Genomic DNA, 24,886 nt, shown 5'->3' on the forward strand with positions numbered 1-24,886 from the left:
AGACATTTTAAAATTGAGTTTCAATGATGTTCAGAAAAGAAGGATAAAGGGCAGCATTTTACACCCTGCCCCTCAGCCTGTGGAACAATGCCTGGTACATAGGGGTACTTGATAAGTGCTTCTTAGATGAATAAATGTGAACATTAAAACAAGATAACTTACTTAAGTGCCTGCTTACATTAGCCATTCAATAACCATTAGTTACCCTCTTTGAGACTCAGTTGCCACAACTGTAAAAAACGGGAGACAGACTAAATGTCTCTAAAATCTTTTCTCTTACCATTAATTTATTTTCAATAATTTCTTTTCACTCATACATTCAAGAAATATGCATTGAGAACCTACTACGTGCCAGGAGTTCTAGACACCGGATGTATACTAGTGAACAAGGTGGATACAATTCCTGCCCTCCTGGAGAGTAGAATCTACAAGTGCTAAACACTTATACAAAGAAACATACCATTTAAATTGATGGTAAAGAGAAGGTGGGGAGGCAGGTGGGAAGGTTAGTGGAATTCTAAGACCAATCTACTTCATTTACTAGTCTCATCCTGGCCTCCCTTTCATCAATGCTCCTTTTACAATGCTCCCCATGAAGGGCATGACCTCCCCATCTTTACTGGCCCAGAGAGATTTCCTCTATTCAGAGATCTCAGAAGTACAGCCTGAAAATGGGAAGTGATGTGACAATTTCCTTACCCATCACTAGCAACAAAATATAACTTTCTACTGAAGCCTATAGTACAGTGGTTAAGAACTCAGTTTCTAAGTTCAGACAGAGCTGGGTTCAAACCCCTGCTCTAGCACTTACCAGCTATGTGACCTTGAGCAAATTACATAACCTCCTTATGTAAGTTTCCTCTTCAGGAAAATATAAAAGTCATAATAGTACCTGCCCCTTAGGGCTATTGTGAGGACAAATGACAAACACATATGAAGTGCATACCACAGTGTCTGCCACTGCCTGCCATTATCATGACAGCTCTGTGACACCAGCCCACCAGTGGTCTCAGCCCCATTCTGGTCTCTATGAATGTCATGTGTTTTCAACCATATGCTCCTACTGGGAACAAACACCTTGATGCATGGTATGATGCTCTACACAGCGGGCTTTTCTTTTTTCCTTTCATGTTTTCGGCTAGTTCTTGTCACTGTATCCAAAATGATACTGCTAAATTACTATTCCTATATTAAGAAGAATCCAGATGAAAATAAGAGATCAGAGAATTGGAGGCAAACTCATCCACTATCTTTGGAATCACAGGAATAAGAAGAGACTGAAATAGGGTTAGAGAAATAGAAGGCTGTGAAGATTCTCAATTCTGTCTCTCTGGTTTAGTCATTTTCTAGAGATTTAAACTGCCACCCAGTGTGAAAATGTCACCACACCAAGGGGATATTACAGCAAGAGCCTAGGTTATAAATAACAAATAAAAATATACACAAACTGAGCAGGTCTCACAGGCCAAGTGAAATGTCTGAAAGAACTCAGTGTTCTTAATAGGCTAATGGTGCAGGCAGGGACATCACCAATGCCATCAATGAAAAACTTCTCCCCAAAAAAGGAAACAAATGAAACTTCAAGAGAAATAATAATTTTAATAATATTGGTTCGAGAAGTATCTAACATTCATAGAGCATATCAGAATTGACAGCTTGCTTCGCAATATGGGGTCTCATTTGATTCCTCTTTATAGATAAGGAGGACACTGATGCTCTGAGAGTTGAAGACACTTGTCATGATGCCACATGGCAAAGAAGGAATTCAAAACCAGATCACCTGAGGAAGGAGTTCTGTCCTTGCTGATGCCCAGTAAACATCACTCTGAGGTATAAAATCAATGTCTGATTCAGGGAACGGGTGCCCACTAAAAGTAGCATTTTACAGCTGGACTGAATATACATGAGTTATCCCAAAGTAGAGGTTTTTATTTAAAAGGTCAATAAAAAGAAAGCACCAAGCTCACCATCAATCAGGATTATGCTGCCCCCCTGTGTCCAACTGCTTTTTCCCACCTTTGCAAAATGAAAAACCAGAGTCTTTATTGCTTCTAAGCCAAATCATTGGACCTCTTCGTTCATTACAAGAAAAGCTGTACACAAATGTGAGGTATTTGTATCATTAACTTAATGGTCATAATATGTCTTTTAACTATAATAAGTGTGTTTGAAAGTAATGCAAAAAATATCAAACAATAAAGTAATATCTACAGCAAAATGAAAAGGTAACAATTCAGCCAATGAAGAATTGGTCCCTGAGAACCTAAATGTGCCCCATGTGACCCCACAGTGCAGTACACATGAGACTTTAAGCAAATCATTTTTCCTTAATTATCTGGTATCAAGACCCAGCAGATCATGAGGGCTCACTGTCACCACTCTGTGCCTGGTGCCCCGGGGTGATACCAGGAAGTGGCACAGTGTAGGGCATGTTCTGAGTACACCTTCAATAAACATATGTTGGAGAAATTAATGCACCAATCTGTAATGCATCTGAAGCTGAATGAAATTAATTATTTTGAGAAATTCAAATTTAATTCCACTAAAATTACAATCTGAAGTTGAAGGACTGTAGACAAAACGAAAACAAGTATAATAAAGCCTCCATTTTGCATCTGATTAACTTCTACGTTATAACCAGTATGCATGCACCTAGCTTCAATATTCTCTAATCTTCATGGTTTTGAACTATTCTTGCAACCTTCTCACAGATGGATTTCTGATCATGTGAAAAACATACGGCAGTCTAAGATACATTAAATTTTAAAAAGCAAGTTGCAGAATATGTATATTCAACCTATATATACTAAGTATACATGTGCTAAATACTAGATATATTTAGTATATATGTATATGTGTATATATACGTATATATGTACATATTTTAGGGTTGGTTGAATAAACTAAGTGCATTATACATACTAAATGCATTTTAAAAGGTCTAAAAAGATACATAATTTATTAATAGTAATTATTGTTGGGGTTGTTGACGAATGTGGCTTTTGACTTTTCGTTTTATATAATTTTGTGTTAGCTAAAATTTTTACAGTGAGAATATTTAGGGATTGGATAATTTTTTAAAAATTCATGTAAAATTAAATAAGACCCAAATGGGTCTATTCTATTTTATTCTTCTATTTTATTAGTATTCTATTCTATTTTATTAGTATAATAAAATGTAACTTGCCAGTTAGCAGTGATACATGTTTGAACATAAAACTGGGTCAAATAAGAAAAAAAAACGTATGGAAAAAAAACTAAATGCCCTGATTTTAGCCTGTCATTTTTAGGCTGAAAAAGATTCAGTTAGAATTTCAGAAAAGCAGGTAGGAGACATCTCTGATCTTCCCTCTGTTCTGCCTTCCTAAGAAAGCACTGACATACACAGGAGTGTCTATGCCTACATCCACTGAGAGTGGGGTCCTTGACTGTTTTCAGGGCCTGCCTCTACCAACAAACCAAGAGGCAGAAAAAGAACTACAGACTCTGGGTCCACTCCACTCCTCTGGGGCCCTCGACCTGCTCCAGGAACAGCCCCAGCAGGCAGGGCTATGATCCCCATAAAAGCCTCCACAGCCACCTCTGCTTTAGCTGAGGCGTCTGCCAGGCTCATCTTCCTTCTCCCGTGCTTTCTTAAGAAAAAGAAAAATTCATAAAATAAAATATCAAAATAAGGCAACAAAACAGGGGAAATACATACGTATTGAGTATAACTGATTAAAAACTTTGGTAAAAATATCAGGAATTTGTACTAAAATGCAAGGTTAACATCCAGACATCATTCCACAAGTAATCAAAGGACACTGACAGTGATGTTATACAGAAGGAAAGAAAGAAAACAAATCATAACACAGGAAAATGAAAATGTTTAAGAAGTAAATTTTAGAGTGACATCAGCAACACAGTAGAGTGAGCTGTTCCCTTTATCTCTCCCCACTTTGAACTACAACTAAATGGACATTCATTGATCAATAGAGGATACCCACACAGCACAACAGGATGCCTGAGAGATGCACACAGCTATCCATCTGAAGGTGAATGGAGTGGGCCTTCAGGAAGTAGAGGAGATAGGTGAGCACTCCCCGACCCCTCCCCAGCAGCCCTGTGCACATGCACAAATGCTTTCCCAGCCTGGAGCGCCCATAGTACAGCTGCAGTCCCACAAGTGGGAACACACCTTGGCACGACTGTAAGAAGAGGCAGAAGCAGCACTGAGCCCATGCACAAACACTTTCCCAGCCAGCGGGAGAGCCCACCAGGCCACTGCAGTCCCAACAAGTGGACCAGACTGGGACCCCACAAAGAAGCCCCAGCCACCAAGCACAGTGGCCAGCATGACCACAAGAAGAGGCGGTGGCAGCACTGAGCCCGCCCACGAATGCTTTCCTGGCTGATGGGACTGCCCACCATACCCCCACAAGTTGCAGCAGATGAGCTGGGATCAGAAACACAGCTCCTGCTTCCCCCTAGCGGTAGCAGGTGGAATCTGTGACCTGATACTACCACAGATGCACCGGCAAAGGATTAGTTCATCAAACACCATGAGACACTGTGACCAGAAACCAGGCAAGGAAAGGGTTAATGAAAATCTGATCCATAACTAAACATAGTCTGTCAAATGTTTTCCAGACAAGGAGGAAACTAAATGTGCTGTTTATCAGAAGTTAATGTCCTTGTTTTCACAGTTGTTGCCATCCTAGAGCAAAACTTACATGGTTGCAGCAGGACCCCTGCAAATTGCTCCAGCTCTAAACAGCATGTTGCATTGAACTTCTAATGTAATGGCATTGAATTTGTTATGTAATGGCCTGCACATGCCCGCTGATCAGGCCCAGTTGTTACACAGCTGTAACATATCCTCTGCACTCTGGTATATAAAACCTCCACCTGCATTAAGCTCAGGGAGTCACTGCTTTGGGAGCTATCCCCAGTGTTCTCCATTGCTTGTGCAAGCAATAAATCTTTTTCTTCATCCACTTCAGCCTTGGTTGATCAGCCTCGGTTGTACTTTTCGGCTCTGCACTCACCAAGAGATGAACCCATTGAGTCCAGTTTCAAAGCTACAGCAACAATTCAGAGTAGTAGGAAAATGACAACTCTCCAGAAACCAACCCTGAAGTTACAGAAATTTACAATCTAAATGACACAGAATTTGAAATAGCTGTCATAAAGAAACTCAACAAGTTACAAGAAAATTCAGAAAGACAGTTCAATGAGCTCAGGAATAAAATTAATAATAAGAAATACCTCACCAAAGAGATTGAACTACAAAAATAAAAAAAAACGAGGAGAAATCCTGGATGAGAAGAACACAATTAATGAGATAATAAATAATCTAGAGGGGCTGGCCCGGTGGCATAGCGGCTAGGTGCACATGCTCTGCTTCGGTAGCCCAGGGTTCGCAGGTTTGGATCCCAGGTGAGCACTGACGCAGCACTTGTCAAGCTATGCTGTGGCGGCATCCCATATAGAGTAGAGGAAGATGGGCACAGATTAGCCCCAGGCCAATCTTCCTCAGCAAAAAGAGAAGGATTGGCATTGGATGTTAGCTCAGGGCTAATCTTTCTCACAAAAAAGAAAAATAATCTAGAATCCCTTAAAAACAGAGCTGAAGTTATAGAGGGAAGAACTAGTGCTTTAGAGAATAGAAATATACAAGTGCTTTAGGTGGAGGAGGAGAGAGAACTAAGATTGTTAAAAAGGAAGGAATTCTTTGAGAAATATCTAACTCAATTAGGAAAAGCAACATAAGGATTCCAAAGGGAGAAGAGGGGGAGAAAGGAGCACAGAGTTTGTTCAAAGAAATAATAGCTGAGTACTTCCCAAACATGGAGAAGGAACCAGACATACAAATACATGAAGCCAATAGAACTCCTAATGACATCAATGCTAAAAGAGCTTCTCCAAAGCATATAATAGTAAAACTGGCAAAAATCAATGACAAAGAAAACTACTAAGGGCAGCAAGGTAGAAGAAAATAACCTACAAAGGAACCCTCATCAGGCTTTCAGTGGATTTCTCAGCAGAAACCTTACAGGCTAGGAGAGAATGGAATGATATATTCAAAATACTGAAAGACAGGGGTGGCCTGGTGGCATAGTGGTTAAGTTCACATACTCTGCTTTGGTGGCCCGGCGTTTCCAGGTTCAGATCCCTGGCACGGACCTATGCACCACTCATCAAACCATCCTGTTGCAGCGTCCCATAGACAAAGTAGAGGAAAATGGGCACAGATGTTAGCACATGGCTAATCCTTCTCAGCAAAAAGAAGACTAGCAACAGATGTTAGCTCAGGGCCAATCTTCCTCACACACACACACACAAAAAAATACTGAAAGACAAAAATTTTCAGCCAAGAATACCCTATCCAGCAAAGCTATCTTTCAGATATGATGGAGATATAAAAGCTTTCCCAGATAAAAGTTGAGGGAGTTCATCACCACTAGAGCTCCCTGACAAGAAATGATCAAGGATGCCCTCATACTTGAAACAAAAAGGCAAAGGTATACAAAGCTTTGACCAAGGAAATAAATAGACAGACAAAAATCAGAAAACTGCAGCTCTTTTTCAGAACAGGGTAGCAAATACTCAATTATAACTTAAAATAAAGGGAAGGGAAGCATCAAAAGTAACTATAAACACTTCAACTTAGTCAAAAACTCACAACACTGAACAGAATAATTTGTGACAACAATAACTCAGAAAGGGAAGAGAAAAGAGATGGAAACTGCTTAGGCTAATGGAGATAAGAAGCTGTCAGAAAATGGACTATCTCATCTACAAGATCTTTTATACAAACCTCACAGTAACCACTAAACAAAAATCAGAGCAGAGCCAAAATTTATAGAAAACCACCAAAATGAAATGGCAGTCAGAAATACAAAGGAACAAAAATAATGGAAATATAGAACAACCAGAAAACAAGAGATAAATGTCAGTATTAAGCCCTCATATATCAATAAACACTCTAAATGTAAACAGACGGAATTCTCCAATCAAAAGACACAGAGTAGCTGGATGGATTAAAAAACAAGACCCAACAATATGCTGCCTCCAGGAAACACATCTCAGCTCTAAAGACAAACATAGGCTCAGAGCGAAGGGATGGAAGATGATGCTCCAAGCAAATGGCAAACAAAAGAAAGCAGGTGTTCCCATGCTTATATCAGACCAGGCAGACTTCAAGATAAAAAAGGGAATGAGAGACAAAGAGGGAAAGTATATAATGACAAAAAGGACTTTCCACCTAGAGGACATAACACTTATGAATATATATGCACCTAACAGAGGAGCACCAAAGTATATAAAGCAACTATTAACAGACCTAAAGGGAGAAATTAACAGCAACACAATAATAGCAGGAGACCTCAACACCCCACTTATATCAATGGATAGATCATCCAGACAGAAAGTCAACAAGGAAATAGTAGATTTAAATGAAATGCTTGAGCAGATGGACTTAATAGATACACAGCGAGAATTCCATCCAAAAACAGCAGGATACACATTCTTCTCATGTGCATATGGAACATTCTCAAAGACAGACCATATATGTTGGCAAATAAGGCAAGCCAAATAAATTAGGGAGATTGAAATCATAACAAGCATCTTTTCTCACCACAATGCTATGAAACTAGAAATCAACTACAAGAATAAAGCTGGGAAAGTGACAAATATGTGGAGACTAAACAACATGCTACTGAACAAGCAATTGATCACTGAAGAAATAAAAGGAGAAATCAAAAAATATCTGGAAACAAATGAAAATGAAAATACACAATACCAACTCACACGGGATGCAGCAAAGGTGATCCTAAGAGGGAAATTCATAGCAATACAGGCCCACCTTAACAAATAAGAGAAATCTCAAATAAGCAATTTTAAACTACACCTAAAAGAACCAGAAAAAGAAGAACAACCAAAGCCCAAAGTCAGCAGAAGAAGGGAAGTAATAAAAATTAGAGCAGAAATAAATGAAATAGAGACTAACAAAACAGTAGAAATGATCAATGAAACTAAAAGCTAGTTCTTTGAGAAGATAAACAAAATTGACAAACCCTTAGCCAGACTCAGTAAGAAAAAAAAGAGAGAAGGCTCAAATAAATAAAATTAGAAATGAAAGAGGAGAAATTACAATGGATACTGCAGAAATACAAATGATTATAAGAGAATACTATGAAAAACCATATGCCCACAAATTGTATAACGTAGAAGAAATGGATAAATTCTTAGACTCATACAACGTCCCAAAATGGAATCAAGTAAAGAGATCAAAACAGTAATCAAAAACCTCCCAAAAAACAAAAGTCCAGGACCAGATGGCTTCTCTGGAGAATTCTACCAAACAGTCAAAGAAGATTTAATACCTATCCTTCTCAAAATATTCCAAAAAATGATGAAGATGGAGCACTTCCTAACATATTTTATGAGGCCAACATCACCAGGATCCCAAAGTCAGACAAGGACGGCACAAAGAACGAAAATTACAGGCCAATATTGCTGATGAACATACATGCAAAAATCCTCAACAAAATATTGTCAAACTGAATATAGCAATACATTAAAAGGATCATACACCACAATCAAGAGAGATTTATACCAGGGACGCAGGGATGGTTCAACATCCACAAATCAATCAATGTGATACACCACGTTAACAAAATGAGGAATAAAAATCACATGATCATTTTAACAGATGCACAGAAAGCATTTGACAAGATCCAACATCCATTTATGATAAAAACTCTCAAGAAAATGGGTATAGAAGGAAAGTAACTCAACATAATAAAGGCCATATATGACAAACCCACAGCCAACATAATGGTGAAAAACTAAAAGCCATTCCTCTGAGAACAGGAATGAGACAAGGGTGCCTACTCTTGCCACTCCTATTCAACATAGTACTGGAGGTCTTGGCCAGAGCAGTTAGGCAAGAAAAAGAAAAAAAAGGAATCCAAATTGCGAAGGAAGAAACGAAACTCTCGCTGTTTGTAGATGACATGATTCTATATAGAGAAAATCCTAAAGAATCCATCAGAAAACTATTAGAAATAATCAACAACTACAGCAAAGTTGCAAGGTACAAAATCAACGTTCAAAAATCAGTTGCTTTTCTATACACTAATTATGAACTACCAAAAAGAGAAATCAAGAATACAATCCCATTTACAATCGCAACAAAAAGAATAAAATATCCAGGAATAAACTTAACCAAATAGGTGAAGACCTATACACTGAAAACTATAAGACATTATTGAAAGAAATTGAAGAAGATATAAAGAAATGGAAAGGTATTCCATGCTCATGGATTGGAAAAATAAACATAGTTAAAATATCCATATTACCTAAAGATTCAGTGCAATCCCAATCAGAATCCCCAATGACACTCTTCATGGAAATAGAACAAAGAATCCTAAAATTTATATGGAACAACAAAAGACCTCAAATAGCCAAAGCAATCCTGAGAAAAAAGAACAAAGCTGGAGGCATCACAATCCCTCACTTCAAAATATACTACAAAGCAATAGTAATCAAAACAGCATGGTACTGGCACAAAAACAGACACACAGATCAATGGAACAGAATTGAAAGCACAGAAATAAAACCACACATCTATGGACAGCTAATCTTTGACAAAGGAGCCAAGAACCTACAATGGAGAAAGGAAAGTCTCTTCAATAAATGGTGATGGGAAAACTGGACAGCTACATGCAAAAGAATGAAAGTAGACCATTATCTTACACCATACACAAAAATTAACTCAAAATGGATTAAAGACTTGAATTTAAGACCTGACACCACAAAACTCTTGGAAGAAAATATAGGCAGTACATTCTTCAACATCAGTTTTAGCAGCATCTTGTCGAATACCATGTCTACTCAGGCAAGGGAAACAAAAGAAAAAATTACCAAATAGGACTACATCAGACTAAAAAGCTTCTTCAAGGCAAAGGAAACCAGAAACATAAACGAAAAGACAACTCACCAACTGGGAGAAAATATTCGCAAATCATATATCCGACAACAGGTTAATTTCCAAAATATATAAAGAAATCCTACAACTCAACAACAAAAAACCAAACAACGTGATCAAAAAATGGGCAGAGGATATGAACAGACACTTTTCCAAAGAAGATATACAGATTGCCAACAGACACATGAAAAGATGTTCAACATCACTAATTATTAGGGAAATGCAAATCAAAACTAAAATGTGATATCACCTTACACCTGTCAGAATGGCTATAATTAACAAGACAAAAAATAACAAACGTTGGAGAGGATGTGGAGAAAAGGGAACCCTTATATATTGCTCCTGGGAATGCAAACCGGTGCAGCAACCATGGAAAACAGTATGGAGATTTCTCCAAAATTAAAAATAGAAATACCATGAGACCCAGCTATCTCACTACTGGGTATTTATCCAAAGAAGAAATCAATAATTCCAAGAGATTTATGCACCCCTATGTTTGTTGCAGCATTATTCCCAATAGCAAAGACATGGAAACAACCCAAGTGCCCATCAAGTGATGAATGGATAAAGAAGATGTGGTATATATATACAATGGGATACTACTCAGCCATAAAAAAAGACAAAATCGGGGGCCGGCCCGGTGGCGCAAGCGGTTAAGTGCGCGCGCTCCACTGCGGTGGCCCGGGGTTCGCTGGTTCGGATCCCGGGTGCGCACCGACGCACTGCTTGGTAAGCCATGCTGTGGCGGCGTCCCATATAAAGTGGAGGAAGATGGGCACCGATGTTAGCCCAGGGCCGTCTTCCTCAGCAAAAAAAAGAGGAGGATTGGCGGATGTTAGCTCAGGGCTGATCTCCTCACAAAAAAAAAAGAAAAAAAAAGACAAAATCGTCCCATTTGCAACAATAATATTGATGGACCTTGAGGGTATGATGTTAAGCGAAATAAGCCAGACAGAGAAAGACAAATACTGCATGATTTCACTCATTTGTGGAAGATAAACAAACACATGGATAAAGAGAACAGATTAGTGATTACCATTTGGAAGGGGGCTCAGGGGTGGGCAAAAGGGGGTTAGGGGCACATATGTATGGTGACGGATAAAAATTAGACCGCGGGTGGTGAACATGATGCAGTTTATACAGAAATTGATAAATAATAATGAACACCTTAAATTACACCATGTTATAAACCATTATGATCTCAAAATAATTGAAAAAATTTTTAAATAAATAGGCCAAAAAAAAGAAGTAAATTTTATATTTAAGGTTGTCACAATTATACCTAAAAAGAAGGGGCCAGAAGATATAGTAAAATATATTTTAAAGAAATTATTACACACTTTGTAAACACAATCAATCCAAATGATAATATCCAACATTAGCTAGGATCTGGGAATGGGCAGGCTAGCCACTGTTGAATGCAGTAGAAATAATGGAAACTTATCAGTTTCCTGGTGATCATTTTACTCCCAGGTTACAAGAGGGGTTCAATCTAGTAATTCTACTCTTTAAAAATATACCAAGAGAAAAAATACTTTTTATAAATACGTGAAAGACAAAGAAAACCTAAATGCTAAACAATATCAACTTAAGAATAATTATAACACTATGGAAAAATACATAGCTATTGAAAATGACAAATAAGTAAACCACAGGTAATAATGTAGAGTGAAAGAGCAAAACCCAAAATATTATGTACACACTATTTATAGACCTATAAAAACACATAAGTAAATTAATGAAATTCTTCATAGCTATTAAAAATAATGACATAGATCTATGCTTCCAGAAATGACAACAAAACAGCGATATAAAATGGGGGAAGCTGATAATAGAGGAAAATGTATATGACACCATTTATGTAAAAATTCCATATCTATGTGTTCTTCTATCCACAGAGAAATATCAAGAAACATGTTCACCAAAATTATATAAATAAAAGTTGTCTCATCATTTGGAGATGCTTTTTATAACAAGTAAAAACTGTGAAGCTATTTTCATTTTGGGGAATGGAAAAGGCAAAAACATATAACAGCAAAGATCAGAAGAGAATTAGAAGTGTTTCTGACTTTTAAGTACTCTTTCTCTTTCTCTGTTTCTCCCTCCCTCCCTCCCTCTCTCTCTCTCTCTCTCTCTCTCACACACACACACACACACACACACACACTCTCACGCAAATGACTCTAAAATCACCAATGATCTGCCACATTGAGAAACTATGCATGAGAATTGGTGCCACCAGGTGGCAGTTCCTACTCTCTCTCACTACCTCGGGTCTCGTGCCATTCAAGACACACCACAAAGCAAAGGCACCATAGAACAGTTTCTTCCTAAAGTCCCATGATTCTAGCACAGCGGTCACAAATTTTTTCTGTAAAGGGCCAGACAGTAAATATTTTAGGCTTTGCAGGCCATGTGGTCATAGCTACTCAACTCTGTCACTGCAGTCAACTCTGTCACTGTCACTGCACAAGCAGCCATAAATAATACCTAAATAAATGAGCATGGCTGTGTTCCAATAAAACTTCATGGACGAAGAAATTTGAATTTCATATAATTTTCACATCACTATTCATCTTTTTAAAATTTTTTTCCAACCATTTAAGAATGTAAGAACCAAAGACAGTTTGGCAGTTCCTTAAAAAGTTAAACATGGAGTTAATACAGGACTCAGCAATTCCACCACTAGGTGTACACTCAAGAGAACTGAAAACACATACTCACACAACAACTTATACATGAATGTTTACAGCAGTGTTATACATACTATCAAAAAAGTGGAAATAACCCAAATGTCCACCAACCAATGAATGGATAAACCAGGGTGCGGGTATATCCATATAAAAGAATATTATTCAGCCACAAAAAAGAATGAAGTACTGATACACACTACAACATGGATGAACTTTGAAAACAAGCTAAGTGAAAGAAGCCAGGCACAAAAGGCCACATATTGTCTGATTCCATTCATATTAAATGTCCAGAATAGGCAAATCGATAGAAACAGAAAGTAGATTAGTGGTGGCCAGGAGCTGTGGGGAGGAGAGAATGATAAGTGACTGCTAATGAGTATGGGGTTTCTTTTGGGGTAATAAAAATGTTCTGGAACTAGATAGTGGTGATGGTTGCACAACCTTGTGAACATACTAAAACAACTGAATTGTATACTTGAAAAGGGTGAATTTTATAGTACATGAATTCAATCTCAATTTTAAAAAATGTAGAAATTTAGCTCATGGGCCATATAAAAACAGTCTGAAGGCTGGATTTGGCCTGGGGGCTGTAGTTGTCAACCCTGTTCTAGCATCTAACAGAAAAGATGGCTTTGGATTTTACACACACATACATACACACACACACACACACACTCCACAAATTAGAACACAGCCAAAGGCAAAAACCTGAAAGAAGCTGAGCCAAGACTGAAAACATTATTTGATGGTAATTAGATAAAGTTATGAAAAAATGGAAAGTCAAAGAGTCTGTTTAAGTAATGCTCACTGCCACCAAACCCATAAAGTTACTCTTCGGAAAGTGGACACAATTCAACAGACTGGTGGGGAAAAAAAGTGAGTGTTATATAAAGCACGACTTTTAAATACCAGTCCCTATTCTGTCGTGCCAAAATCCTTTTTAAATTAAATTAAGCTAATTTGGAAATGCATTTACTGGCACATTACCTGGAGGCACTCGCTGTATTAATTCAAACCTGGTTAGGAAGGCTAAAAAGGAAAAAATGAGAGTTTAATACTTTAGAAAATTGCCAGAGTTTTTTGTTAATTGCTAAGTTTAAAACTGCCATAACATCCTCTTTACATTATTAATAATAAGTGCCATACCGACAATGACACAGATATTTCTAGACTCAATAAACCGAGGGCATGGAGTAAGAGAAGCTGAGTTATAAAAACAGCATTTTGTCCCCTTAAAGTATTGACAAAACAGATGCAATATTTTCTCTCTTAAAAATATATTCATAAATCACTGAAATAACAATAAATTTTTCATTCAAAAATTCAAAATACAATCGTTATCCATTAACCTATAAAAGTTTATTTTGCTTAAAACAGTAAGCTATGTGACTATATAAATTAGACATAAAATATAACATTTTTTATATTTCTTAAGTCTAAAATGTATTTAGAAATAGTGAGCCCATGTACAATGTCCATAAGAACAAGAATAAAATTCAAATATTAAAAGTAATTTAAAACATAAATGATATAACAAAAAATCAATAAAGATAATTCTCACAAAATATTAGAAGTGAAGACATTTTAAAATAGACAATAAGGGGCCGGCCCAGTGGTATAGCAGCTAAGTTTGTGCACTGTGCTTTGGGGGCCCAGAGTTCACAGGTTTGGATCCTGGGCATGGACCAACGCACCATTTGTCAAGCCATGCTGTGGCGGCATCCCATATAAAGTAGAGGAAGATGGGCACAAATGTTAGCCCAGGGCCAATCTTCCTCAGCAAAAAAAAAGAGGAGGATTGGCAACGGATGTTAGCTCAGGGCTAATCTTCCTCACACAAAAAAACAGAAAATAATGGTGATTATAGTTAATAATACTGTATTATACACTTGAAAGTTGCTGAGAGAATAGATCTTAAATGTCCTCACCACAAAATAGAAATGGTAATGATGTGAGGGGATGGAGGTGTTAGCTAATCTTATGGTGGTAATCATTTTGCAAATCCACATGTTGTTCACCTTAAACTTATACAATGTTATATGTCAATTATATCTTTAAAAAGCTGGAAAAATATATAGTAAAAGTAAAATTCTCCCTTTGTAGACCTATGAATGGTCTATATGAATGCATGAGGACAGAATTTTAAATGTTAAGAAATTTAAAAGTCAAGACAGCCCATAATTTTAGGTTTTCCAAGTGAAACAAGGGAATATATCCTCACCAACCATCACCCCAATGGTAATGTTAAGCACTTAATTTGTCTTAGGCTCTAAATTCCTTACATTCAATTAATTCTCATAACATCTCATGTTCATGGATTGGAAGATTTAACATTGTTAATAAGGTAACATTCCCCAAATTGATCTACACGTTCAATGCAATCCCTATCAACATCCCGGCTGGCTTCTTTGCAGAAACTGACGAGCTGATCCTAAAATTCATATGGAAAACCAAGGGAACCCAAATAGCAAAAACAGTCTTGAAAAAAAAGAACTAACTTGGAGGACTCACATTTCCTGATTTTGAAACTTACTACAAAGCCATAATAACCAAAATTGTGTGGTACTGGCATAATGATAAATATATGGATCAATGGAACAGCACTGAAAGCCCAAAAATAAACCCTCACATGTACAGTCAATTCATCTTCAGCAAAGGTGCCAAGACTATTCAGTGTGGGGAAAATATTCTTATCAACAAATGGTGCTGGGACAAGTGGATATGCAGATACAAAAGAATGCAGCTGGACTCCTACCTCATGCCATTTACAAAAATCAACTCAATATATATCATAGACCAAAATCTAAGAGCTAACACTATAAAACTCTTAGAAGAAAACATAGACATAAATCTTTGCGACTTGAATTGGGCAATGGTTTCTTAGTTATGACATCAAAAGTACAAGTAACAAAAGAAAAATAGGTAAAATAGAATTCACCAAATCTCAAAACTTTTGTGTTTCAAAGAACACCATCAAGGCAGTGATAAAATAATCCAAGGAATGGGATAAAATATTTGCCAATCATACATGTGATATGGGACTTGTATCTACAATATGTAAAGAACTTACAACTCAATAATAAAAAGACAACCCAATTAAAATATAAGCAAAGGATCTGACTAGACATTTCTCCAGTAAGATATACAAATGGCCAATAAGCACATGAAAAAATGCTCAACATCATTAGCTATCAGGAAATGCAAATCAAAACCATACCCACGAGGATGGCTACCAATCAAAAGGACAGATAATAAGTGTGGGCCAGGATGTGGAGAAATGGAACCTTCATACATTGCTAGTGGAAAGTAAAATGATGCAGCTGCTTTGATAAACAGTCTGAAAGTTTCTCAAAATATTAAAAAGAGTTACCATACAACCCAGCAATTCCACTCCTATGTATGTACCCAAGAGAAATGAAAACCTATGTCCACAAAAAAACCTGTACACAAATATTCATAGCAGCATTATTCATCATTGCCCAAAAGTGAAAACAATCCAAATATCCACCAACTAATAAATGGATAAATAAAATGTGGTATATCCATACAATGGAACATTATTTGGCCATAAAAAGAAATGAAGTACTGACACGCACCAGAGCAAGGATGAACCCTGAAAACATGATGCTAAGTGAAAGAAGCCAGTCACAAAGGACCACATGTACAATTTCATTTATATGAAATATCCAGAATAAGCAAATCTATAGAAACAGAAAGATTAGTTAGTAGTAGCCTAGGACTGGGAGGGATAAGAAAGAATGGGTATAGGATTTCTTTCTGTGGTGATGAAAATGTTCTAAAATTGATTATGGTGATGATACACAACTATAAATACACAAAAACCATTTAATCATAATAAATAAATGAACAAACAGAATTGTACCATCCAGTAAATCTCATCTATATCTAGAAAAGGGTTTGTATTAGAATCAAAAGCATGATTCAAATTGTACATAGACTCTCTTGAATATAAATATGGATCAAACATGGAAGTATTATAACTTAGACAATAGCAGAATTTTATATCTGTGAATTACATACACACAATAGTCTCTCTCTCTTTTTTTTCTGAGAGTACCTACTTTCTAAAATGTCTACTACAGCTCCAGGATCGATTGCATTTTCAAATACCTGCAAGAAAAAAATGGAGAAAAGAAATTTCCAAAGTTTTATTAATATATACTTACAGAAACTATAGATTATATTCTTCCAAATAATTAACACATGTCAAATCCAGCCATATATTATTTAGGTTTCAACGGAAGTACCTTTAACAGGTATGTGGTTAAAAGTTCAACAAATGATTACAGAATAAACGAATGAGAATTAACACACCACCACCAAGTACAAGGAAAATTTGAGTCAGCTGCATCCACCATGTGCTCAAAATGTCATTAGCATGACCTAGCCCTAGTTTGTTGCTAAAAGCACATCTGGCATCAACCGGAGAAACTTGTTTGGGAACCTAGAAAAACATTCTGCATCCCACAGATACTCATTAAATGTTAACTGAATGAATGACTTCTCCTTCCAAGCAATTGGTTGTGCTAAAAAGGAACATAAACAAAAATGCCACGTGTAACACAAAAGAACAGCTAAGTGCTAGTAGCTACACTCCCACAGAATCCAAAAATAACCAGAGAGAGGGAGAACCTCATAAGTTTTAAGTGCATCACGAAGCACAAGAAAAACACCGTGATACCTCTCTAGCCACTGCCAAATCTGCTTATTTTGTCCCTGAGATAAAAGGGCACAGGATAGGACTAAAATAAAAGGCATACCACACCCCTCTCCACAAACTCTAGAACTCTGTAAGAAACAAAAAGTTTTCATCAGAGTTTGATTTCAGGCATTCAAGTTCTGATTTCAAAGGAGTTTAAACTTAAGTGTGCTTAAAATCTGCTCTTGATCCCACGTAAGGCCTGCTTTAACTACAAAACTGGAGGCTTGTCCCCTGTAATGCATTTTTGCCTTACTTGCTTTATCATGCAAATGTAGGTGAGGGGGTTTTTTTCCCCTAAATTATTTCAGTAATTGCATCCCTTCACTTCATCCACATCTAAGGATTTTCTCAAGTGTGATCTTGGGGAGTAAACGATCAACATGAATTGCTTAAACACAATGGCTCATACATTCCTTATGTGTAATTTCTTGTTTATCCAAATGCTTTAGAACATTCAATCCTGAATTACACAGAAGGTCCAAGGAGGAGAAAATGTTTTTGCTAGCCGCTGCAAGTATTTGCAGCTAGAGAATGGAACAGATACAAGAAAGCTGGAGACAAATGGAAGAAAGCTAGAATATGAACCCAAACAACTCACACAAGAAGGCAATGTTTCAAAATATTAAATAATTGCATTTTACAAAATGAAAAACGGTCCATGATATGTGTTTGACTAGTAACCTCAAATGCACAGCTTTGCAACAGAGCAGCAGTGGCATCTAGACTGTGACTCTGAGGCTCACCTTCCTCTTCTACAAGTCAAGGAGGTTGGACAAGATGATCTCCAAGGTCATTCACAGATTTATTATTCTGTGCTTCTACAATTTTGTATCCTTGAGCCTCTTATAAAAAGATTTTTAAAATTTTATACAAAAGAAAACTGAAAATTGATAAAATCAGGAAATCCTTAGGGAAAAAATAGACTAGATTTTCACCACCTACTTTTTACCACTACCAACATCTAAATGGTAAAAGTAGGCTCCTTTGGATTCTCACCGTATGTTCCAAGGTAGTATCCATTTATTACTCTCCTCTCTTTCCAAAGAGTTTGGTAGACTCTATTTAAATTAACAGGCTGGGATTTATAAAAATATTACATACAGCCCTAGCCCGTTAGAACATCAACCATGTCCTCTCCCATTCTCAGGTTGAAACACGTCATTTTCTGGGCACCACCATCCAGACCTTTAAAAGTGATAGTCTCTACCCTGGAGCCTTCCCATACTCATCCTCTCCCCAAAAGAACCACCTCAGTGATCTTGTTTAGGGTAAAATCATTAGACTTCTCAAGGTTAAAACTGATTCTATCTCCAAATTCCAAAACAAAAACTTCAAAGGATTGTCAGTGATTGTGTAGTAATGAAATTAACATTCTAAACTAAAGTGGGAAGAAGGTTGGTAACGTTTTGACTATTTACACCATGTTCATATTCATTGGAATGGAATCTGGCCTTTATCACTGTAGCTAAACAAACCAGGTATGACCTAAGGAAACTCAGTAAATCTGAAGAACCTCCTTGTTTTGTTACAGGATTTCACATACAGGATTTAACTAATTTGGTTATAATTTTTCGTTATTTTTCTGAGTCTAAAAAAGTTTGTTTATAAGGTCTGCTAGTTTATCGATCATCCTTGTCAGAAATGTAACGCAACTGCCTCTAATACCTCCAAGGATATTCAGAAAATGCTCTCTGCTCCAGTTAGAAAATGCCATGGGAGTTCCAAGAATAGAAAACATCGACCAGGGTATTTAGCAGTAGCTTGACAGAACTTGGCTCAGACCTGAGCTACAAAAGCGATTCCTCCAACTACCGCTTTGCACTGTGCTGAGGTGCCTTCAAGTAATTTTTTAAAAGGAAATTTACAAAATAACTTCATAAGAACTGTGTTCTTTATATGAACCATTAAATGATCTTCAGACAGCAAAATCTGAATTTCTCTATTTAGCAATAAGACAGTCAGGATCACCTTTTCAAACCTCATGTTCTGCTGAATCATAATAGGGAACACAGAGGGAAAGCACTCTGTCTCCAGGTACTGATTCAGGAGGTAAACAGCAAGGTACACATCTTGCTTGCCAGGAAGGAACACTCCAGGACAAGAAATCTTAAAAATGGAGAAAAAAGAAAAATAGAGAACAAGTTTGTTTTGTTTTGTTTTTTTAAACAGGGCTCTATTTGCCCTAACCTCTCACAGACAATGTGAAATTTCCCCCACCTCCGCACCCTCTCACCTGTACCTCCAACACCACCACCCTCCCCTCTCCTCTGCTTTCTCAAACTGGAAATTCCAATTTCCTCCCACGTCTCCGCCAGGTGTCACAATCATCCTCTCGATGGCTCGTCTCCCCGCCCCTAAAGGATGGCAGTGCGGAAGCGGAAGAGACTGCAGGGCCGGGAAGCCTCTCTTTAGGCCGGCGGCGTCCTGGGCTCCGGGCCGCGCGCCGCGATGCCGAGCCCCCGGAGGAACGCCGAGGGACGCCCGCTGGGCGCCTCCGTTTCGAGCAGCAGCAGCAGCCCCGGCAGCCCGGCCCACGGCGGCGGCGGCGGCAGGTTCGAGTTCCAGTCCCTGCTCAGCAGCCGGGCGCCGGGCACGGACCCTACCTGCGCCCGGCTCCGCGCGTCCGAGAGCCCCGTGCACCGCCGCGGCTCCTTTCCCCTGGCTGGGACCGGCCCTTCGCAGGCGCCCCCGCCTCCGCTGCCCGAGGAGGACCGCATGGACCTGAACCCGTCCTTCCTGGGCATCGCCCTGCGCTCCCTGCTGGCCATCGACTTGTGGCTGTCCAAGAAGCTGGGAGTGTGCGCGGGGGAGAACTCGTCCTGGGGCAGCGTGCGGCCCCTTATGAAGCTGCTGGAGATCTCCGGACACGGCATCCCCTGGCTGCTGGGCACCCTCTACTGTCTGTTCAGGAGCGACAGCTGGGCCGGGCGCGAGGTGCTGATGAACCTGCTCTTCGCCCTGCTGTTGGACCTGCTGCTGGTGGCCCTGATCAAGGGGCTGGTCCGTAGGCGCCGCCCGGCCCACAACCAAATGGACATGTTTGTCACCCTCTCGGTGGACAAGTACTCCTTCCCCTCGGGCCATGCCACCAGGGCCGCCCTGATGTCGCGGTTCATCCTGAACCACCTTGTGCTGGCCATTCCACTGAGGGTGCTGATAGTACTGTGGGCCTTGATCTTGGGCCTCTCCAGGGTCATGCTGGGGCGGCACAATGTCACCGACGTAGCTTTTGGCTTTTTCCTGGGCTACATGCAGTACAGCATCGTGGACTATTGCTGGCTCTCACCGGACAATGCCCGGGTCCTCTTTGTACTGTGGAAACAACAATGACACCATCCCGTTCGTTATGGCATCAGGAGATCTGAAGGTTTTCACATGCTGTGATACTGACATAAACCAGCAGCCACACCGCTTGTCCCTCTTAGGACCTTTCAGGCTTCCTTTGGGATTTCAGGCGTCCTACCATCTTGATGGGTTGCTAGGCTGGAGCACGTGCTGGCCATTACTGATCACAGCCATTTTACAGAAAGCAAAAAAATCCCTCTATTATATATTTATTCAACAACTGTTTATACCTCCAGGACAACGGCAAAGAAACCAAGCTGGTGATTATAATGTTGCTGTTTTTTAAAAGTTGACATCAGTAAAACTTGTGTTTTGTAGTAATCCTGTAAATCAATGTATCACTTCTAAATTGAACTTTGAAAACGAAACATGATCTTCATTCTGTAAATATCCATGCAGATAAGCCACATACTAATATTACCTAGTTCTTTTCCTGAGGTAGATTTTAAGCAGTATTTTAAGAGTCTAAGACACTGGTTTTTCTAGTGTATTCCCTGAAGATCTGTTGCCACAGTTGGGAAGATATTCTCTTAATCCCGATTTTCTTGGTAAGCTTCTTTAGTTTATTGTCTCTTCCATCTTTGTGGATTGGGTAGTGAGAGAGAGATTATAGTACATCTTTCTCTCCTTTCCCTCTAAATCCTCAAAAGATCTTTAAATAGATATTTCTTTGCCACTAGTCTCTAATAATGTCTTTTAGCATTCAGAGAACAAGCCAAGCACTTACTTGAAGAAGAAACACTTAAAGGTGGGTATACCTACAGTCCCCATAGAAAAGGAAAAATGGAACTCTGGCCTCATGCTTAATTCTGTTGACAACCAATAGCATGGCATGACAGACGGCATAAAAGCTAAGTTGCTGAGGAGGTCAGAGGACATGAGAGTTTGGGGGTATGTCATCCTGTCAATGGACCAGTATGGCAGGAGATGGGGCCCGCTGCCCATCATCTCTACTGCATAAAGAATAATGGTCCTCTATTGAGGTGGTAAAATGGGAAAATAACGTAATTCTTTGCAATGCAAAAGCATAAGCTTTCTCATACATACCACAAGGATGACCTTGTATATCATAGGTTTTCATATGGAATTCTGTTTCCCTGTATACAGCACACTTTAGGTAACAGTATTTAACTTGAAATTCATCAGGGGGAATCTGCTGCTATACCAGGCACAAGGTATAACTAACTCCTAAATTTCTGTTTACATTTACCTTTACATTTAAAATAGTTTATGCATGGTGCCTCCCCAAATCACAAGACCAAAGACCACCAAATGCAGGGTGGACTCTGTTCATTATTCTTTGCCAGGAAAGACCGAAAAGGGTATGTGTTTAAATGCTGCTCGACCTGAAAATAAGAAGCTTTAAATTACCATGGAACTGGTGTCTTCAGATAATCTTAATGACCAATTATTTTGGCATTTATAAATAGAAAGGATTATGGGTTTTGATCTGCCATATAGAGGTGCACATAGGAATCTGGAGAATGGCTGTTACAAGTAGGCTCTGATTGGGTGGAAGCATGAACTTCCTGAGAGTGAGAGGCACACTGAAAGAGAAACAGCTACTCCTTAAAATAAAATCATTTACATTCCCATAACATCCTGGACACAGACTACCTCTTCACTTGCTGAGTCAGTCAAACTGTGAAGGTCTAATTGGTTTGTTTTATTTTTAGCCTTAGAAAGAGCCTTTATTTTAATTGCAGCAATATTCAGGACAAATATTTGGAAGCAATGATATTTCCTCTTGCAATGTCCACAAGTCTGAATATTGGGGGCTCAAAATTAGGCTTATCTTCTGGTTCCCGGTTCTACTTCTGGAATCCCCTGTCTTAGTTGCTGGGACCTGAGTTTGCTGCCTTTTAAAGCACAGATCAATTCACCTGATGTTTTTGGAGAACCCTAAGTACTGTAGAGTTGAAAACTGATTTCACTGTTAATTATACACTGAGGAATGCCTTTTAAAAATCAAAATAAAATTAACCAGTAATGTTGAATGAAGTGAGATGAAAACTTGTTTAATTTTTGCCTTGATAAGGAGGAAGACTGATTTATTATTACTCAGCTTCTCAAGAATTCCTTCATCTTGCTGCAGAATTTTGAGAGCTCACAACTGATACAGCACAATTGGTATAGTCTGGTCCTGTTTGCTGTCAACAAAGTGGGGCAAATCCAGGAAATCTTGACCTTTGTTTCAGAGCTGCATGTCTGATGAAACCACAGCATTTGTCACTTGTACAAGGCTAACCAGATTTTCCGGGACTGTAACCTGTCGGCATTGTGCTTGTAATCATGGCCAGGACAGAAACCTCTATAGGTTGGAGGCAAAGCTGCATGACAATCTGTCATAACTACAAATGGAAGGGTTGAAAAAATGGAAGCTGAAATAAGAGGAATGACTGACACCAAACAGGAACAATGGAGTCACTCTGCCACAGCACCTCACTTAAACAGAATTCAGTAGATGATTATAACAGTCGTTGATTGATTGATTTCCCTTTTGGAATTAGCAAATCAGAGCCATCTCTAGGGGAAGTAGCTTAGGAAATATTTGATTGGTTCATAGAGGTGGCAAATTATCAGGAAGCGAGGGGGCTTTTTGAATTTCCTCCCTGGTTATTTAAAGGCTGGGTTTTTAAATTCTTTCACAAATCTTTACCTTGGAAAACAAAAATAAAATCCTTCTTGGACTTAATGCAGGGTTATTTTAAAAGAACAGAAAATTTCAGGATAAAGCCAAGAAACAAGTCGGCTTTAGGGGGCGAGGTTGAGCTGAACTAAAGGTTAGGAAGTCAGGGAAGATGAATGTAGAGAATCTTAATGACAGGTACGATATGTCCCAAAAGTTAATGATGTACGTGTGGGGAGGTGGGGAGGAGGTGGTGAAAACGTCCCGGGACCATTTAAGAAGCCTAGGCAAGGAGTCTGATTTGGGGAAAGGAAGGGAGGTTCGCCGATCTCTCTTACCGCCCGGATCTGCAGCTCCACCACCACCTCCAGAGGCATCGTTCCCTGCGTGGGCGAAAGAACTGGATAAAAAGATCCTTTTGTGCTGAGCCTTGGACCGGTTTTTCTTAGTTTAGCTCAATCCCTCGGGCAAATGTTCCCAGCAGCTTCTCGAGCCCCCCACCCCCTCGAACCCCCATCCGTCCTCCCCAGCCCGGGTCCCTCCCACTGGGACCGGTCTCACACTACCGGAGCTGGAGCCAAGGCTTCCAGAAGGCGGAAGCGTCGCGTTGCCATGGACACTCAAACGCTCAACCTTCCACCCTGGAACTCGAGCGAGGCCCCCGGCGCAGGCGTGCGCGCCCCCTATGCTCCGCCTGGAACGCGCGGTCCCGATGTCGGCTTCCCAGGGTGTGCGCTCTCGGGACAGAATGACCCGGTACTGTCGTTTCGGCCGGATTGCTAGATGCTAAGAGCCCTAGTCTCCTTTCCACCAACTCTCTTTATGGCCCCCGATCAGTATGTTAAAATGTTTAGTGTGCCAATTCTAAAAGTGGAATGTGATCATAGCTCCGTTATAATTTAAGTACTACCCATTTTTAGTAGTTATACGAGTCCCAAGCCCTGGAATTTCTGTAACAATTCCAATTGTAATAGAGGAGCCTTTCCCTAAAGGTACTCTCTTGCTTATTAAATGTTATGTTCTCATGTTTGGTTCGGAAAACATGGCCATTGTTAATAATAAGAAATTAAACATGTGCTAATTAGAAATACAAAGATAACTTTTAAAGAGTTTTAACAGTTAGGTATCCCATGTTAGCCACAATAGAAACATTTGTCAGTCTCTCTCTTCTGGGGTTTAGTTAACCTAATGCAAGCAGTGAATTACATTATCTCCCAATGGGTAGTTAACTGTAGTTGCCAAAGCCAGGGTTACACTATAAAAACCATAAGAGGTGGCAGGCACAGCAAGACTTCTTAACCAGTAAGGGAAATTGCATTTTTTTTCTCCATCACTGTATTTAATAGACAAAAATGAAGGAAGGGAGAGGGAGTGGCTGCTTCCAAGCAATCAGAAAAATCTGGGAAGGCCAATGCTGTCTCTGAAAAAAAAATTCTTGAATTGTGATGAGTCATTTATTACTAATATTTCGCATTAGAGATACATGTAGTTGCAGAAATACAAGTGCAGGAAGATGTCCTGAG

General features: G+C 39.1%; 2 protein-coding genes across 2 annotated transcripts in view; one reads left to right on the plus strand and one right to left on the minus strand.

Moving 5' to 3' along the window:
• Positions 1-19,717, minus strand: part of SPATA6L (spermatogenesis associated 6 like) — a 45,807-nt gene extending 26,090 nt beyond the window's left edge. The window contains exons 1-4 of the mRNA XM_058565377.1: positions 19,694-19,717; positions 19,358-19,495; positions 16,749-16,797; positions 13,654-13,695 (exon numbers count right to left, since the gene is read on the minus strand). Coding sequence (XP_058421360.1) covers positions 13,654-13,695; positions 16,749-16,797; positions 19,358-19,495; positions 19,694-19,717 — 253 coding nt within the window. The remainder of the gene's footprint in view (positions 1-13,653; positions 13,696-16,748; positions 16,798-19,357; positions 19,496-19,693) is intronic.
• PLPP6 (phospholipid phosphatase 6) lies at positions 19,711-24,396 on the plus strand. Its single transcript, XM_058565745.1, has 2 exons — positions 19,711-21,282; positions 22,773-24,396. Exon 1 carries the CDS (start codon positions 19,838-19,840, stop codon positions 20,717-20,719), a length of 882 nt encoding a protein of 293 aa, XP_058421728.1. The 5' UTR covers positions 19,711-19,837; the 3' UTR covers positions 20,720-21,282; positions 22,773-24,396.
• The last annotated feature ends 490 nt before the right edge of the window (positions 24,397-24,886 follow it).

This window comes from Diceros bicornis, chromosome 22 (genome assembly GCF_020826845.1).
Source record: "Diceros bicornis minor isolate mBicDic1 chromosome 22, mDicBic1.mat.cur, whole genome shotgun sequence".
Lineage (NCBI taxonomy): Eukaryota > Metazoa > Chordata > Mammalia > Perissodactyla > Rhinocerotidae > Diceros > Diceros bicornis.

Coding starts and splice junctions, on each gene's coding strand:
- PLPP6 (XM_058565745.1), top strand. CDS start 19,838: ATGCCGAGCCCCCGGAGGAACGCCGAGGGACGCCCGCTGGGCGCCTCC.